We start from the raw sequence: 18,140 nt of genomic DNA, 5'->3' as shown, positions 1-18,140 counted from the left end.
AAAAAGACATTAGCAACTTCAGAGGGTGGGACATATAAACACATTTACTATCAAATAGCATTGTGAGACTTTTTTTTATCTTTTTTTTAATGGCTAAACATGATTTTGTAATTTTGCAACTGTGGGTCTCACAGGGTACTTTTAACCCTGTGAGGCCCAAATAAAAAAGACAGAGGGTGAGACCTATAAACACAGGAAGGGTGCCGTGACTGAAAAAAAAGGTTGAGAAACGCTGGTATATGGTGTGGCTCTTTGTGGTACCACAGTAATTTTTGTGGCTCTTAATCTCTGACTGGTTGGCCACCCCTGAACTATCCAGTTTGTTTTGCTACTGAAAAGTAATTTATAATGGTTGGTTAAATGGAAATATACAAAACGTACAGAGAGAGATGGAAAGGGTGCCCAGCCTGTCCCATTCACTTGTTGCTGGGAGTAACTTTATCCCCACAAAATCAACTAGAATGAAAACTAAAGTAAACTGGGCATATAACTGGGCTCACCACTGCTGTGAGCTGCTACTCCAGCCTCTAACACAGTGACTGGAGAGAGAGACACGTTTGATATGTCTATCTAAGGGAGAACGTTCTTCTTCCATTTTAATTAGGAAAATGAATTCACATATCATTGAATTGTTAATGCATTTGACTTTGCCAACTGGTGACCCATTAATGTTCTGCGGGACGCATTGGGAAGCTTTGGTGGGCTGCCCAGCTGCCTTACCCTGAAGCCTAAACTATTTCATTTTGCATTTACCAGTTGTTTTATTAAATACGGAATTAACCATTTGTTACTTTTGTCCCCGTTATTCCCCTGCTGTATCCCGTTTTGTTTATTTTGACAGTCTATGATTATTGTTATAATCCATGGTCTACACTAGGCGTGGGGAAAGAAATCAATAAAAGCGATATATCTTGATATTTTGCACGCCGATATATATACACACCGACGCCAAGTACAGATTGGAAAATAAAAACGTGACAATCCTATTTTGCTGCTATAAAATGATTGAGGAGATGTACAGACTGAAAACGTAATATTAGATAGAACAGATGATGATGCACAGTTGAAAAAAGGCAATAAATCCCAATATTCCAATATCGTGACTCTAGTATCATCGCTCCTTCGGATCCCCAGTACCAGGCTCTGCACCATGGGGGGCCGAGCCTTCTGCTCGGCTGCACCACGCCTGAGGAACAGCCTTCCCATCCAGCTGAGGACTCTTTTAAAGCAGGGCTGAAAACATTTTTATTTCAAATGGTAGCTATTTCTTGTGATACGTTCTTTTTCTTGTGCTGTTGTTTTAAATTATCTGCTTATACTATGTTTGTATTGTATTTAATTTTATTATTATTAATAATAATTGTTTAACTATGTTTTAACCCTGTAGCACTTTGGGATCCTAGTGAACGAAAAGTGCACTACAAATACAATTTATTATTATTATAATGACAATATTGTATGGTGGGGTCTTTTTTTTCTCCCCACTGAAATGTACCATGAAAACCATCACCACAAAACTGTTCTATGAGACTGCTGACCTTTCTCCGCCAGGTCGTGACCTTTCTCCGCCAGGTCGTGACCTTTCTCCGCCAGGTCGTGACCTTTCTCCGCCAGGTCGTGATCCACTTCAGCACCGATACTGTTCTCCACGTCGGTGTTGTTCTCCGTGGTCGTCGTCTGGACCACCGGCTCGTCCAACAGCTCCTGTGAGAACAACGGATGGTCCAGGATCATTGTGAGGGGAAGGTAATTCACCACTGCCATAGGCTTCCAGTGCAAGATGAGTCTTAGCCCTTTGTCGTGTGGCAGTGAAAGGGTAACCTTCTGTATCAACTCATACCTCATTGCACCTTACCCTAAGTTGTACCTCATCCCATTTCTGCATTGTACTGTATATTGTATTGTAACTCAGTTGTAATTTTTTTTTCTACTCTTGTGTTGTATTGTATATTGAGCACTTTTGTTTACACTTGATTACATACTTTTGACTTTCTATTATATACTTATCTATTTTTATTTTTATCTAGCACACTCTCAGGAGCAGAACAAAAAAAAAGAATTCATATAAAAGTATTCTGTATTTTTGTATGACAACCAATAAAGAAACTTGAAAATATTGTCGCAGTGAAAGGGTTTATATATATATATTATTTTTTTTTATTATCTTTTTCCCCCTCCTTCTTTTTCCGATTTTTCTCCCATCCCACTGTTAGTCGTTATGCCAATTCCCAACCCCCTTCCTGGTTGTTGAGCACTCTCCCCTACTGTTGGTCCGAGAGGCCGGAGACTGTCACATGCTTTCCTCCGACGCATGTGCAGCCAGCCGGCAGCCAGCCGGCAGCCAGCCTGGCCGCGTGAATACTTTCGGCAGCCCACTTGTCCTTCCGCATTGCTCCGATTGGCCGAGCGCGCGCATGCGCATGAGCCGCGACGCGCTCCTCAGCCAGGCAGGAATACTACGCTCAGCTTAACCCAATTTATACAAATGGAAGTATTGATTACGCCGTAACGAATCATTAAAAAAAATATACCGTTAACTGGAATATGTTGTTTCTTTACACATATGTTGGATTATGTAATTGGTTTGTCATGACAAACCAATAAAAAAAATCGCGCGACTCGGGCATCTCATCAACGACCCTCCGTGCTCTCTCTCCCGCCACCAGCGCAGCCTCGCAGACCGCCGTCGGCTCCAGTAGCTCCGGCAGCAGAGAGGATGGCTGCAGCCAAGACCGCGAGCAGCATCGCTTCGCTGAGCTCATCATGGTGTCCGCTGGACGAAGCCAGAGACGGTTAGTTGCAATGCATCTGTCAGTCGCACTTAACTATGTGTTCACTGTTCGTCCAGCGGACACCATGCTCCAGGGCACATTTCATGTATTCATGAGGAAAGATAATAATGATAATCTAGCGTTGCTTTCAGGAAGATCCGATAATCAGGACGTGTTTATTGAATTACACAAAAACGCTGTTTTCGCGTCTTTTCCCTGGAATTACTCAGAAGCAACCAAACTATATTCATATTCAAAACGGAAATGTACGGATGAAAAAAGAATGTTTTTTGCACGTTGACCAGAAGCAGCTCAATGAGACTCGATGGCGTTATTAGACCCATAGCTATACTATAAAACATAGGTTTAGCTCTACAAACTACAACTATGTTTACATGGGGTTAATGGACGGCAAGGCCAGGTCACTTCCCGGAAGGGGCGTGGCACTCAATGTGTTAATAGTGTCTAAAAAGGAAGAGGAATAATTCCTCAGATACTGAATTATGTCAGTGACACACCCTTTCAGAAAACAAGTGACAGATCAGATGTTAGCATGACATTTTAGTCTAAGGTGGTGACTTTCTTCAGTTCATGTGGTTTCCATGTCCATCGTTTACCATCCCCCTAAACAAGTAGTCATGTGCACACTGCATAGTGCACAGACCAACACACTGCATAGTGCACAGACCAACACACTGCATAGTGCACAGACCAACACACTGCATAGTGCAGGGGTTCCCAAAGTTTTCAGGCCGCGACCCCCGAAATAATGGTGTCAGAGAGCCGCGACCCCCACTATTATAGGAAGTTACATTTTTTATTTATTTATTTTAAATATATATATTACATCTTTTATTTTTTTTTATATATAAATGGAAATGTATGGTTGAAACATGCAAACGTTCAAACGCACACACTAATAAGCATTGGAGGCTTTTAACCAAGGCCGGACTGGGGAAATCATTCAGGCCACTTTTTAAGCAGGGGGTCTGGGGGTCCCCCACCAGGATTATTTTTGTTACAAAGACTTCATTTCCTGCATTCTGGTGTAGGAATTTTATTTGTACCCTTCCAGGTCTTGCTCGAAAAAGAGATCTTTGATCTCAAGTGACTACCTGGTAAAATAAAAGGTTAAATAAAAAAAAATTCCAGTGTTTGTGATGGCATCACAAATTATTGTTAAAAAACAGGCTAGCATATGTATGATTAGCAACAACACTGTTTCAGTTTTTTTGTAATGTCGGATTGAAAAAAATACTCACTCTAAATTGTCCTCTTCAAAAAACCCATAAAAATATTACTATATGTTGAAATACCACTTTTTCTTTCATAAATCTTTTATTCAACTTCAGCCCTGATCATAACACCACATATCCTTTTTATAATTCTAACCGTTTAAATGCCAGTGTGTGTGATGGCATATATTTGCAATATATCAAATGCAAAGTAGATTTTTCTGGGGGGGATTATTACAGGCTAGCATGTGTCAATGATTAGCAACAACACTGATTTTGATGGATTTTTTGTTTTTTGTAAGGGTCCCGCCTCCACCAATCACATGCGGCTCCCTTTGTGTGCGTGCGTGCGAGTGAGTGAGTGAGTGAGTGAGTGAGTGAGTGAGTGAGTGAGTGAGTGAGTGAGTGATCTCCAACTTGTGTGAGTTGCAGTGATCTCCTGGTTGTTCCCCACCTAGGTTATCTAACTATTGCGACGCTGCAACTAGAAACACTGGCCTGTCCTGCTTCTAAGTTCAGTGGTCTGACTGCATTAAAAAAAATTAAAAATTAAAATGTTAACGTTTTTTAATTTTTTATTGGAAATCTTTTTTTTGTGTGTGTATACTGGTCTTGTGGAGATGGATGAAGACTCTTACCTGGTTGTGTATACTGGTCTTGTGGAGATAGATGAAGACTCTTACCTGGTTGTGTATACTGGTCTTGTGGAGATAGATGAAGACTCTTACCTGGTTGTGTATACTGGTCTTGTGGAGATAGATGAAGACTCTTACCTGGTTGTGTATACTGGTCTTGTGGAGATAGATGAAGACTCTTACCTGGTTGTGTATACTGGTCTTGTGGAGATGGATGAAGACTCTTACCTGGTTGTGTATACTGGTCTTGTGGAGATGGATGAAGACTCTTACCTGGTTGTGTATACTGGTCTTGTGGAGATAGATGAAGACTCTTACCTGGTTGTGTATACTGGTCTTGTGGAGATAGATGAAGACTCTTACCTGGTTGTGTATACTGGTCTTGTGGAGATAGATGAAGACTCTTACCTGGTTGTGTATACTGGTCTTGTGGAGATAGATGAAGACTCTTACCTGGTTGTGTATACTGGTCTTGTGGAGATACTGGCTCCAGGGGTCAGGGATCTGTTCCTCAACAGCTGCTGTGCGGGAGTTGACCTTCAGCAGGTAACAGCCCTGGGCTCCATAGCGCTGCTTCATGTCCTCATACGCAGAGTCTGCCCTGCGAGGGACGAGGTTCACGAGGGACAGATTGGACAAATGGACAGATAAAGATAGAGGGGGGGGGGGGGGTGTTAACCCTTTCACTGCCACACGACAGAAGGTTAACCCTTTACTATCATACAACCGACGGCGACCGGGTTAACCTTCTGTCGGCTGGCAGTGAAAGGGTTAACAGTTTTGGTAGTGCGGCAGTGAAAGGGTTAAAGAGTGTCTGGTTTGTATGCATGTTGGTATTGCATCAATGCAACAACAGGTTTGTCGAAATTAAAAAGGTATGGTTCAGATTTTTGGAATCCCAATGACGTTGATCAGTAGAGTACTTTCTCAGCACAATCCATGCTGTTCCTCATGCTAGCTCTGTATAGTTAGCCACCAATCAATGGGGTCAAACTCCTGTCAGTACAAGTTTGACTGAGGCTCTCTGAAATCTACATTGTGTGCACTATGAGGTAATTGTCTCAGTGAGCAGAATGGAGCTCGACCCCATTGACTCTGCATTGGTTTGTGGCTAACTAGCCGCAGCTAGCCTGAGGAGCAGCATGGACTGTGCTGAGAGAGGACTCTCCACATCATCATTAGTAAGTAAGAAATGGGGCTGGGGTTCCAGAAATGGATGAACTATCCCTTTTAAATGAAAAGCTGAACACCAAAGAGAGGGCTGGTTGCTGGGTGCCGGCAGCAGGTACATTATGGTCTGAATGTTAGAACCTCAAGTCAAATTAATTGACATTTGTTACAACATGGTCAGTAGTAGTTTATTTGTTGGGCTGAGCAGAGCTGGTCTGTATAAATGTATATATTAAAGGTGGGGTATCGATACAGGATAGTATCGCAATATTTTGGTGTCAATACATGGTATCGTAGATTTTTGTGTGTGAGATGAACAGATTGAAAACGTTATCTTATTAGATAAAACAGATGTTGTATATTTTCCGTTGGAGACATAATTTGCACACAAAAAAAAGGGTAATGAATGGCAATATACCACAATATTGCAATAAATATTACAAAACTATCACATCATGACTTAAGTATTGTGATAATATCGCATTGTGGAGCCTCTGGTGTTTTCCACCCCTAGTGTGTATGTACGCATGTATGTATGTATACATGCATGTACATGGGTCTCTGTACTTGTGTACATGGCTCCAACAGTACCTGTGCTCGTCTGCCTCGCTCATGTCATGCAGCAGGACGTAGTATTTCAGCGTGTTGGGTATGAACCACTTGGGGTTGGTGTAGTCGCCGCTGTGCTGCACCCGGTGCTGCTCCTGAGACAGCTTGAGGAACTGCTCCACAGGAACTGCCTCGGTGGATGACACAACCAGCAGGCCTACAGGGGGCGCCGCGGGTCAAGGAACCACAACCGGGGAGCTTCTATGCATGTTCCATCCAAAAGAGATTAACGCTAGTGTGTACTCCCTATCTACAAAGTGTTGATACATAATGAATCATCGTGGTGCAGTAGTTGTGGAGAAGGATACAGGCAAGGTAGTGGTTGAGGAACTCGTGGTCAGAGGCCGGCATGGACTGGAGAAAGCTCTCTCTGTAGGCCTCGAACCAGGGCGTAGTGGCTGGGAAGACACACATACTCGACATGAGACAAGAGAGGCTACGTTCTAATCAGCTGGTATATACAGGGACCTGTGCGGGATATTTTGCAGGAAAGAAGGAAGAAAAGATTATCTGCCGAGCGATTGGGTCAACTCTGGCAGCAGATAGGAAGAGGATGATACCTACTGATTAGAATGAAGCCAGAGAAGACAGTCAGACACTACAAGTATCAACTCTGCCGACTGAAAGGCTTTGAATGAAGGGCTGGAGAATTTGAAGAGGAAAAATAGTAGAGTCTAGTAACCCGCCACTCACACATGTTTCAACAATGGGGGATCAGTCAGTCAGTTATTTTCACCATTGTAAAAATCCCATTAGAAAATAGTTATGGCTGCACTGTCGTGACAATGAAGATCAAAAGGAGCGTTTCAATCAGCCATGGAAGGGAAACGGGTGAACAAGGTAATATGCCACTTGTCTTTCCCAAATGATTAATAACAGTGTTTCCACATTATTCATGTATAATTCATTCCTGGGCGTCGTTATCCCCTGTAGTGTGATGCCCCGTGACACTGCAACAAAAAGTCTAGCATGTTAGAATTTTATTTTTATTTTCTTCTAGCGTGACGATTTTTATGATGTATTCTTTAACTTTGGACACAAATGTGAAGATCGAACCAAACCACCACTGGAAATGGGTCTGTAGTTGGCCAAGACGTCCGGGTCTAGGGAGGGTCTTTTGAGAAGTGGTTTTATGACAGCAGTTTTTAGGGCAGAGGGGACATGGCCAGCCTGGAGAGAGTGGTTTATGACCTTGGTGATCATAGGGTTCATGGCACCGATGTTGCATTTCACCACGGCTGAGGGAAGGGGGTCGAGGACACAGGTGGAAGGCTTCATCCTCCTAACGATGCCCTCAAACTCTCACTGTGAGACGTTGGAAAAGCAGCAGAGAGGCTGAGTAGTCCCAGGCTGTGGGTTGACTGTTTGGACAGGAGGGGCAGAGGGGCTAGAGAGGAGGGAGCGGATGGTGTCAACGTTGGTCCTGAAGAAGGCGGAAAAGTTGCTACACTGCACCTCAGTGGAGTCGGAGTGTAGAGAGATTTGGGGTTTGAGGAGGTGGTTTATGGAGGAGAAAAGTTGCTTGGAGTTTCCAGGACTGTTATTGATGATAACAAGCATAGGAAATCTTCAACTCGTGCAAAATGCGGCTGCACGGATACTAACTAAAACTAGAAAATTTGATCACATCACACCAGTTTTGTCCGCCTTACACTGGCTTCCTATTCAAGCCAGATCTGACTTTAAAGTGCTACTCCTCACCTACAACATTTTAAATGGGCTCGCACCGCTCTATCTATCCGATCTCATCTCTCGATACTCGCCCGCTCGTGCTATGCGCTCACAAAATGCGGGGCTTCTATCGATTCCTAGGGTTAAAAAGAAATCCGCCGGCCACAGAGCCTTTGTCTACCACGCTCCCTACCTGTGGAACAAATTACCCATCTTTTCTCTCTCTCCTTCAACCTACCCTGATCTCACCTGGTCGCGGACTGACCCTTAGATTAATCCGTCTAGTTTAGTTAGCATGTCTATTTGATTTTTTTGCAGACATGGGAGAACCTTTTTAACCACTGTCTCTGTCTCAACCGGTCCCATGGAATAGCTTCATACCGCCTTTTGTCTGGCCTGCAGTGCTGAACCTTACCTGCTCTGCCCTGACCAATTCTGAGTGGCTTCTCCTGCCCCCCGGGGCGTACGGCCCTGAGCTATTGGCTTGTATCTCATCCTGTATACATACGCTTGCAGTAGTTCTATCTATTAGTAAATGTTCTCATATACTTTGATTCTACTGTCACCATGTATGCATATGCTCACTACATGTATTTATTGCTCCATCTCCGCCCCCACTACAAACATGGGAACTCTCTAACCCCTGTCCCCACCCCCATCTCTCTGAGTGGTTGTCTCGTAGTGTTGACCAAGGTGGTGGATGTCTCGGGGTCTTGGCCAAGATTGCAGTGACTGTTCTACGTGCACCACCGAGGCCATGGATCAGCTTCTTACCGTCTTCGGTCCGTGGTCTGTCAATGTGGTTTAGAGTTCATTGCTGGGTTAAGTACTTCTATTCTATTCACATAATATGCTTACTAAATATATCTATTCTATTCACATATCGTTAGCCTCATAGCATAATTGCCTAAATCATTTTTCAAGACTTTCGGAAAAGAAGAAAAAACTAATTTTGGCACAAGTCACATGAGTGAGTTAGGCAGAAAGGGATTCTTAAAATAACAAGGTTCTGATTGGCTGAGGACACAGCCACTAAGCCAGGGTGGTGCAGCAGTGTGAGGAGAGTAGAGTTAGGCAGAAATATCAATTTGACCAAGAAATGACTTAGGCAATTATGCTATGAGGCTAACGATATATGCTTACCACTTGTATCTATTGCTATGTCCGCCCATCAAAATCACGCGAACTGTCTAACGCCTGTTCCCCTGTCTCCCTGTCTCCGGCTGTCTCGTAGTGATGACCGGAGTGTTGGACGTCCCGTGATGAACGGGAGGATGCGACCCTCTCTGCGCCGCCCCCTTGCCTCAAATGGATCCGCCATCAGCTCTATTTTTAATCTTTCAAAATGTTCAGTTGCTATTGCATGCACTTATCTGTGTTTCATTACACGTACGAGTGCATGCTTACCAACTGTTTTGCCTGTTTTATTGCAACACTACTATCACCGACATCTAAGAAGGGAGATCCCCCCTTGAACGGCCCTTCTAAGGTTTCTCTCCTCCACATTGCCTGTGGTGCATTTTTTCCTATTGCTAGGTTTTAGTGAGTTTTTCCTTACCTTGGCGTGGGGTATGTCTGGGAGTGTTGCATTTATTTTATTTATTTGAATTTCTTTGGACTTTATGGTGTTTTTGTTTTGTTCTTGATTTATTGTGATGTTTCTTCTTGACTTGTTTAAAGAAGACGTGTCCGGCCCATGGGGACATTAACGTGTGTTGTCGGGCCTTACAAATACATTTTATTTGATTTATGATAGTAGTACTGGGAGCGTGCATCGGGGGGATTTTGAGTAGGCCTTCTGGTGTTCTCGATAGGCCAATTTATGTATGGTGAGTCCTGAGACCTTGATCCGCCGCTCAAGGACACGCCCAGCTGTCTTCATCCTCCATAGCTCGCTGGTATACCAGGGGGCTGAGCGTGAGAAGGTGACCATTTTGATTTTGACAGGGGCGTGCAGATCCAGAAGGCTGTTCAGGGATTTATTGTAGAAGTCCAGTGACTCATTTGCTGATGAGAAGTTGACAAAGGAGAGAAGCTGGAGGTCCAGGGTCATGGTGTCCGGGTTAATGTTTGGACTTGCTGAGTGGAGACCGGAATGGCAGCTCCATTGAGATGGTGTTGTGGACAGACACCCCCAGATCGTAGACTAGCAGAGGGAGCTGGTGGTGGAGCTGGTGGTGGAGATGGAGGTGGAGGGTGTGGCCCTTTGAGCGTGTGAGGACATACGGTAAACATGTTGTGTGAGGTTGAGGCAGTTTAGAAGTAGCAGAAATTCAGCTGCAGGGTGGCAAGAGGGCGTGTCAACGTGAATATTCAAGTATTATAATATTGGCAGAGGTTGTGCAGAGTGAAGAGGTCCTGCATCCCTGGGATGAAAACTGAGTTGGGTTTGGGTGGCCGGTAGATCAGAAGTATTGTCATGGGGAAAGGGGGTTTACAGGACAGTACAGGCAAGGGCAGGGGGACAGTTCCAATTGGTGAATAACAGCTAGGCCTCCAGTGCTGCAGGCTTTCTCCAGGTAGATGTAGCCAGGAGGACAGGCTTCACTTAAGGTGAAGTAAACTTCTGGCTGGTGACAGGTTTCTGTGAAGCACATGAAGTATATCTCCTTGTCAATAATGTGGCATAATGTGCCATTGAAAATGCAATGATCTATGAATATGCAAATTGCGCCATCATCTGGCCAAATGGCACCAAATTCAAGAAATTTGTGAGAGACTATTCTATGAGTTTGAGCCGTGCTTGCACATTTAGTCATTAACTCCCTGGTGGGGGAGCAGGTGGAGCTGGTGGTGGAGCTGGTGGTGGAGGTGGAGCTGGTGGTGGAGCTGGTGGTGGTGGGGCTGGTGGTGGAGCTGGTGGTGGAGCTGGAGCTGGAGGTGGAGCTGGTGGTGGAGCTGGTGGTGGTGGGGCTGGTGGTGGAGCTGGTGGTGGAGCTGGTGGTGGAGCTGGAGCTGGTGGTGGAGCTGGTGGTGGAGCTGGTGGTGGAGCTGGAGGTGGAGCTGGTGGTGGAGCTGGTGGTGGAGCTGGTGGTGGAGCTGGAGCTGGTGGGGGAGCTGGAGCTAGTGGGGGAGCTGGTGGTGGAGCTGGAGCTGGTGGGGGAGCTGGTGGTGGAGCTGGTGGTGGAGCTGGTGGGGGAGCTGGTGGTGGAGCTGGAGCTGGTGGGGGAGCTGGTGGTGGAGCTGGTGGGGGAGCTGGAGCTGGAGCTGGTGGGGGAGCTGGTGGTGGAGCTGGTGGGGGAGCTGGAGCTGGTGGTGGAGCTGGTGGTGGAGCTGGTGGGGGAGCTGGTGGTGGAGCTGGAGCTGGAGGTGGAGCTGGTGGTGGAGCTGGAGCTGGAGCTGGTGGGGGAGCTGGTGGTGGAGCTGGAGCTGGTGGGGGAGCTGGTGGTGGAGCTGGTGGGGGAGCTGGAGCTGGTGGTGGAGCTGGTGGTGGAGCTGGAGCTGGTGGTGGAGCTGGTGGGGGAGCTGGTGGTGGAGCTGGAGCTGGTTGTGGAGCTGGTGGTGGAGCTGGTGGTGGAGCTGGAGCTGGTGGGGGAGCTGGAGCTGGTGGGGGAGCTGGAGCTGGTGGGGGAGCTGGTGGTGGAGCTGGTGGGGGAGCTGGAGCTGGTGGTGGAGCTGGAGCTGGTGGTGGAGCTGGTGGTGGAGCTGGTGGTGGAGGAGCTGGAGCTGGTGGTGGAGCTGGTGGTGGAGGAGCTGGAGCTGGTGGTGGAGCTGGTGGTGGAGCTGGTGGTGGAGCTGGTGGTGGAGGAGCTGGAGCTGGTGGTGGAGCTGGTGGTGGAGCTGGAGCTAGTGGGGGTGGTGGAGCTGGTGGTGGAGCTGGTGGTGGAGCTGGTGGTGGAGGAGCTGGAGCTAGTGGTGGAGCTGGTGGTGGAGCTGGAGCTGGTTGTGGAGCTGGTGGTGGAGCTGGAGCTGGTGGTGGAGCTGGTGGTGGAGCTGGAGCTGGTGGTGGAGCTGCTGACGCTGAGAGGCCAAATTCCCAGCGTGTATTCCTCTTGCTGACTTTAGGTTTTCAGGACATTGATCAGGAGAGATTCCTAGGCTAATCCTCCAGGACTCTTCCCACGCCTCTCTCAGACTCCTTGACCCTCTGCTGTCAGCAAAAAAGCACCACCAGGATGGACAACAGCTCCCCCCCAGGCTGTTAAGACTGTCCATCCAAAACACATACACACCTTATCTGACACGCACACAGACACACACACACACGCATCCTGCACAGTAGTGTTCAAATTTCATCAACGTATCACCATTTTTGCTACCTGATAAAAACTAAACAATAATGTCAAAGACTAACGAAAGCTTGATTTGGCTGATGTATATTTCATATATGTATATTTCAGATTGTATAATTATATCCAATGACCTGCATGCACTCACTTTGCAAAATCTGCACATCGATAGGTTGCATGATTATGATGATAAACCAGGTTTATCTAATGAGCTGTCATCCAAGCTGTGTCAGAGCAGAGGAGAGGAGATGAGGAGAGCACAGGAGAGGAGAGGAGAGCAGAGGAGAGGAGAGAGGAGAGCAGAGGAGAGCAGAGGAGAGAGGAGATCAGGAGAGAGAGGAGAGGATAGCAGAGGAGAGCAGAGGAGAGAGGAGATCAGAAGAGCAGCGGAGAGCAGAGAGAGGAGAGAATAGGAGAGGAGAGCAGAGGAGAGAGGAGAGCAGAGGAGAGGAGAGAGGAGAGCAGAGAAGAGCAGAGGAGAGGAGAAGAGCAGAGGAGAGAGGAGATCAAAAGAGCAGAGGAGAGCAGAGGAGAGAGGAGAGCAGAGGAGAGAGGAGAGCAGAGGAAAGAGGAGAGATGAGAGCAGAGAAGAGCAGAGGAGAGGAGAGCAGAGGAGAGCAGAGAGAGGAGAGATGAGAGCAGAGAAGAGGAGAGGAGAGAGGATAGGAGAGAGGAGAGAGGATAGGAGAGAGGAGAGAGCAGAGGAGAGCAGAGCAGAGCAGGGGAGAGGAGAGCAGAGAAGAAAGCAGAGGAGAGGAGAGAGGAGAGATGAGAGCAGAGCAGAGCAGGGGAGAGGAGAGGAGAGAGGAGAGATGAGAGCAGAGCAGAGCAGGGGAGAGGAGAGGAGAGAGAGGAGAGAGCAGGGGAGAGAGGAGAGCAGAGGAGAGAGGAGAGCAGAGGAGAGAGGAGAGCAGAGGAGAGGAGAGAGGAGAGGAGAGCAGAGGAGAGGAGAGGAGATCAGAGGAGAGGAGGCAGAGGAGAGGAGAGCAGAGGGGAGAGCAGAGGAGAGGAGAGAGGAGATCAGAGGAGATCAGAGGCTAGAGGAGAGCAGAGGAGATCAGAGGAGAGAGGAGAGCAGAGGAGAGAGGAGAGCAGAGAAGCGCAGAGGAGAAGAGCAGAGGAGAGCAGAGGAGAGAGGAGATCAGAGGAGAGAGGAGATCAGAAGAGCAGCGGAGAGCAGAGAGAGGAGAGAATAGGAGAGGAGAGCAGAGGAGAGAGGAGAGCAGAGGAGAGAGGAGAGCAGAGCAGAGAAGAGCAGAGGAGAAGAGCAGAGGAGAGAGGAGATCAAAAGAGCAGAGGAGAGCAGAGGAGAGGAGGAGAGATGAGAGCAGAGAAGAGGAGAGGAGAGGAGAGAGGAGAGCAGAGGAAAGAGGAGAGCAGAGAAGAGCAGAGGAGAGGAGAGCAGAGGAGAGCAGAGAAGAGGAGAGAGGATAGGAGAGAGCAGAGGAGAGCAGAGCAGAGCAGAGCAGAGCAGAGCAGGGGAGAGGAGAGCAGAGAAGAGAGCAGAGCAGAGCAGGGGAGAGGAGAGCAGAGAAGAGAGGAGAGATGAGAGCAGAGAAGAGGAGGGGAGAGGAGAGCAGGGGAGAGGAGAGGAGAGGAGAGAGAGGAGAGAGCAGGGGAGAGAGGAGAGCAGAGGAGAGAGGAGAGCAGAGGAGAGCAGGGGAGAGGATAGAGCAGGGGAGAGGAGAGGATAGAGCAGGGGAGAGAGGAGAGCAGAGCAGATGAGGAGAGCAGAGGAGAGGAGAGAGCAGAGGGAGAGGAGAACAGAGCAGAGAGAGCAGAAGAGCGAGGAGAGGAGAGAGGAGAGGAGGGGAGAGGAGAGCAGAGGAGGGGAGAGCAGAGGAGATGAGGAGAGCAGAGGAGAGGAGAGGAGAGCAGAGGAGGGGAGAGCAGAGGAGATGAGCAGAGCAGAGGAGAGGAGAGAGCAGAGAGCAGAGGGGAGAGGAGGAGAGGAGAGAGCAGAGGGGAGAGGAGAAGAGAGCAGAGTATTGCACACAGAGGCATGCCTAAATCACAAACAAGATGTGCCATCGGCTACATAAAACAATGTATTTTGTTTTTATAGAACACATTGAAAATTATGGGACATCTAGGTAGATTAAGTATGGTGACGGTATCAATCCACTCATTGCCCAGTGCGTTTCCATTTGCTTTAAAGCAAGCAGTCCCAGTGGGTGGTAAATACAGTTCACAGGTGAAACTGATCTTGGCTTTCATTCAGTAGCTACCTGCTGTTATTTCAGTAATGTCTACTACTACTACTCTCTCACCAAAATGACCAACTAGCTATAATGTCTACTACTACTCTCACCAAAAAACTAGCTTTAATGTCGAGTCACCTCGTTCTTTTCTATGAATAAATACGTATCAACTAGCTTTAATGTCGAGTCACCTCGTTCTTTTCTATGAATAAATACGAAAACACACACACACACACAGAACTCTACAACGCTAGACCGCCACCAAGTGAGAGAAGAGCAGGAAGGTAGAAGACCACTACACAGTTCTGCTACGGGAGGCAGGAAGAAAGGAGGAAAAGGAGGAAGAGGAAGGACACAGTGGTTTCCTCCCCACCGCTACACAGAGACACTGGGAGGTGAGAGTACCTGTGTAATGCTTGGAGGTGCCGAGTTCCGTTAGTGTGTCTCTCCAGTCACTGTACCAGGGGACACTCGCTTTAAGAGAGCGATCTGACAGGGAGGGAGAGAGTCGGGAGGAGTGCAGGGTTAGTGACAAACCGGTTCCTTTTCCAGGGCTTCCCAAGTTGTTAAGTAGGGAGAATCAGAGAGGGGGCTACATTATGAGAGACTGAAGACTGGGAACACTTCTGATACAACAGCAATAAACCACCTCACTGAAACACTCTGGGCTTAATATTGAATTCTCTGATCCAAGAATAGCCTACAATTCTCTATGGCAAACATTTATGGTTGTTTTCGGTCTTTCATGGTTATCAAAAGTTGAGCTCTTTTAACATTTGATGTGTTGAGGAATGATATTTGATGTGAAATTTAGTGTCCGAGTAATTCCATAGTCTGTCAATTATGTAAAAATGTACATACTGTACATGCTAAAGACCAGGCGCTCACTCGGTCACTCACTCGTTAACCACTGCTGCTGCTGCTAACAGGAAACTAGCACTTTCTATATTTATATTCCAAAACTAGATTCCATAAAAGAAAAATATTATTACTGTGGAAAATTGTGTTTCCAGAGGCTATGATGAGGTGATGGTAGTTTGCGATCGCATGCATTTTCCCCATTGAGTTTTCCCATAGACAAGGTGTCTGGATCCGGCATAGAGGTCAACTAATAATAATAATTATTGTTATTATTATTATTATTATTATTATAGACCAACTGTATAAAAAGGTTGCAATAGCAGAGGTTGCACACAATGGTCCTCATTCTCGAACAGACATATACGTGAAAGTTACCAAAGAATTCCTTCGTAACCCGATTTACGAACGTATTCAGCATTCTCGAACGGCTTCATATTGTAAATTTGTTGTAGGATTTATGAACTCGAAAAGGCTGTCTTAAATCAGACGTAAGTCGGACAGACTGGTGTGCGCCCGTGTTTTCAACAGCTGTCTGTGGGAGAAGTCACTTCATCCTACAACAAACAATATTTGTATCATTAGCAATCATGTTTTACATATAGTCATAACTCAACGAGCGATGGAAGCGATTGCGGCCACCATGGCCGAAATAAATCGCACAATTACTCAGTAGTATTTATATATTTTATACCCAGTTTAATCACCTCTGCATTGTATGGTACTATTGCACTCTGGTTGGATGTTGTATTGTACTTGTGCTGTATAATGACAATACATTTGAATCTAATCTCATTTTGAGATCAGTCTCAAATCGCTTCTGCGCTACCTGTTGAATGGGTCAGCACAGTGCAGATGCAATGCTGACCCTCTCGCTGTTTTGCACACGCCTCCTTCGCCTTCCAAGGAGCTGGCGGGGCGTGTCTGTATGCAAATCCAGGTGTACAAGAACGCGCTTCCAGTTTTAAGAATGAGTGACTTTTTTTTCCATTCATGGGAACCCAGCTGTGATGATTTTGGCCACTCATGGAGACCGTTTCACGCGCTCAGGAATCCGGAGGAGGATTTTTGTAAATGTGTTAGTACGAACTTTTAGTTCGTTTAGAAGATAGTTACAAAAAGGTACTTACGTACATGTTCGAGAATGAGGACAAATGTGCAAAGCAGAGTTGAGGGTCAATTCACTTTCAATGAAATCAATTCAACATGTTGACAGAGATGTTTGAGTTGATTTGCCTAATCGTCTTATTCATTTCGCCGCCATGTTGGTCAAGTCTGATGTAATGTGAAGATGCTGTGTCCTGTTCACTTCAGTGGTAAAATGTAGCTATAAAAACACCACTTCAAGAACCAAAATAGTTGATAATCGGAATTACAAGCTCATGATCACCGGACTCATTGTTTTAATGTAACTACAGACTCATTATCACCTGACTCATTGTTTTAATGTAACTAGACTCATTATCACCTGACTCATTGTTTTAATGTAACTACAGACTCATTATCACCTGACTCATTGTTTTAATGTAACTAGACTCATGATCACCTGACTCATTGTTTTAATGTAACTAGACTCATGATCACCTGACTCATTGTTTTAATGTAACTACAGACTCATTATCACCCGACTCATTGTTTTAATGTAACTACAGACTCATTATCACCCGACTCATTGTCATTGTTTTAATGTGACTACAGACTCATGATCACCTGACTCGATTATTTTTCACCACCAGTTTTCGTGTTTTGAAACAAATAGAAGTGAATTAGTCATTGGCTCATTGAAAAGTGTCCACAGCGATCTACGAAAACAAAGATGGCGGTCAAAGTAAATCAGGCAAATGATAGGAACACAAGCATTCCTTCTCAAGCGTAGGTTAAACAGCACAACACTGCACATTTAAATAATTCCACTTCCTGTAGGCTATCGATCAAACTGAAAGCAAACAGACCCCATCCCCTGGTGCAAAACGTCACTTCACGTCATCTCACTGCACATTTCAAAATGGACAAAGAAGCAGGAAGCCCGTGATGTTTTGACACCCTAAGAGACTGACCTCAGACCTCACAGTAACACAGGGGAGAATAGAGGAAATAGGAATCATCAAAAAGTAGGGGTGTAACAATGCATCGATGCAGATTCGCAATGCATCGATCCTAAGGTGACGATTCAACTGCATCGATTTGAAAATGTAAGAATCGATTATATATAAAAAAAAATATATATATATTACATTTATTATAATGTCGATTTTTTATTGACCTATAGTCCATTCATGCTGAGTGAATCAGTTCCCCCAGCCACATTTGTGTATAAATGTTTTTGGGGGGAATTAACTGATCGAAAATGCATCAAATCGAATCGTGGTCAAATGAAGATATTTCATGATGCATTGAATCGTTGCCTGAAGAATCGTAATCGAATCGAAGTGGGGTCAAATCGTTACACCCCTATAAAGAAGGGAACAAGACAGGGGTGTCATGTTACTCTGTGGTTGTTCTGTAGTTAAATGGAGCAGACGTTTTAAAATATGTCACCAAATGTTTCATACATAAAATCCTTTTTCATAATAAATGTAATGTGTTTGGATGTCTTTACGTTTCATTTTAACACAGAATGACCAGTAACTAACATTCTTCTGTTAACTGTTAAAGGATTAGACCAAGCCTTTAACATGTTGCTCCAAGTCACTCGTTCGTCCTTTTCTCATAATATTTCACTGTTACTGAAAACCTTTTTATTTTCTGCTGATTCACCACT

General features: G+C 45.8%; 1 protein-coding gene across 4 annotated transcripts in view; it reads right to left on the bottom strand.

Annotated features, from left to right (window-relative positions):
* trappc8 (trafficking protein particle complex subunit 8) overlaps positions 1–18,140 on the bottom strand; it is a 97,254-nt gene that overhangs the window by 60,032 nt on the left and 19,082 nt on the right. For 2 of the 4 annotated variants that reach the window (XM_084308989.1, XM_084308992.1), the window contains exons 3-7: positions 14,927–15,010; positions 6,729–6,818; positions 6,403–6,577; positions 5,095–5,242; positions 1,539–1,704 (exon numbers count right to left, since the gene is read on the bottom strand). In XM_084308989.1, coding sequence (XP_084165115.1) covers positions 1,539–1,704; positions 5,095–5,242; positions 6,403–6,577; positions 6,729–6,818; positions 14,927–15,010 — 663 coding nt within the window. The remainder of the gene's footprint in view (positions 1–1,538; positions 1,705–5,094; positions 5,243–6,402; positions 6,578–6,728; positions 6,819–14,926; positions 15,011–18,140) is intronic. The other 2 variants (XM_084308991.1, XM_084308990.1) reach the window with 2 other exon arrangements.

The sequence above is a fragment of the Notolepis coatsorum genome, assembly GCF_963971535.1.
Source record: "Notolepis coatsorum genome assembly, chromosome: 2".
Lineage (NCBI taxonomy): Eukaryota > Metazoa > Chordata > Actinopteri > Aulopiformes > Paralepididae > Notolepis > Notolepis coatsorum.
This window is presented reverse-complemented; position numbering and strand designations above follow the sequence as displayed.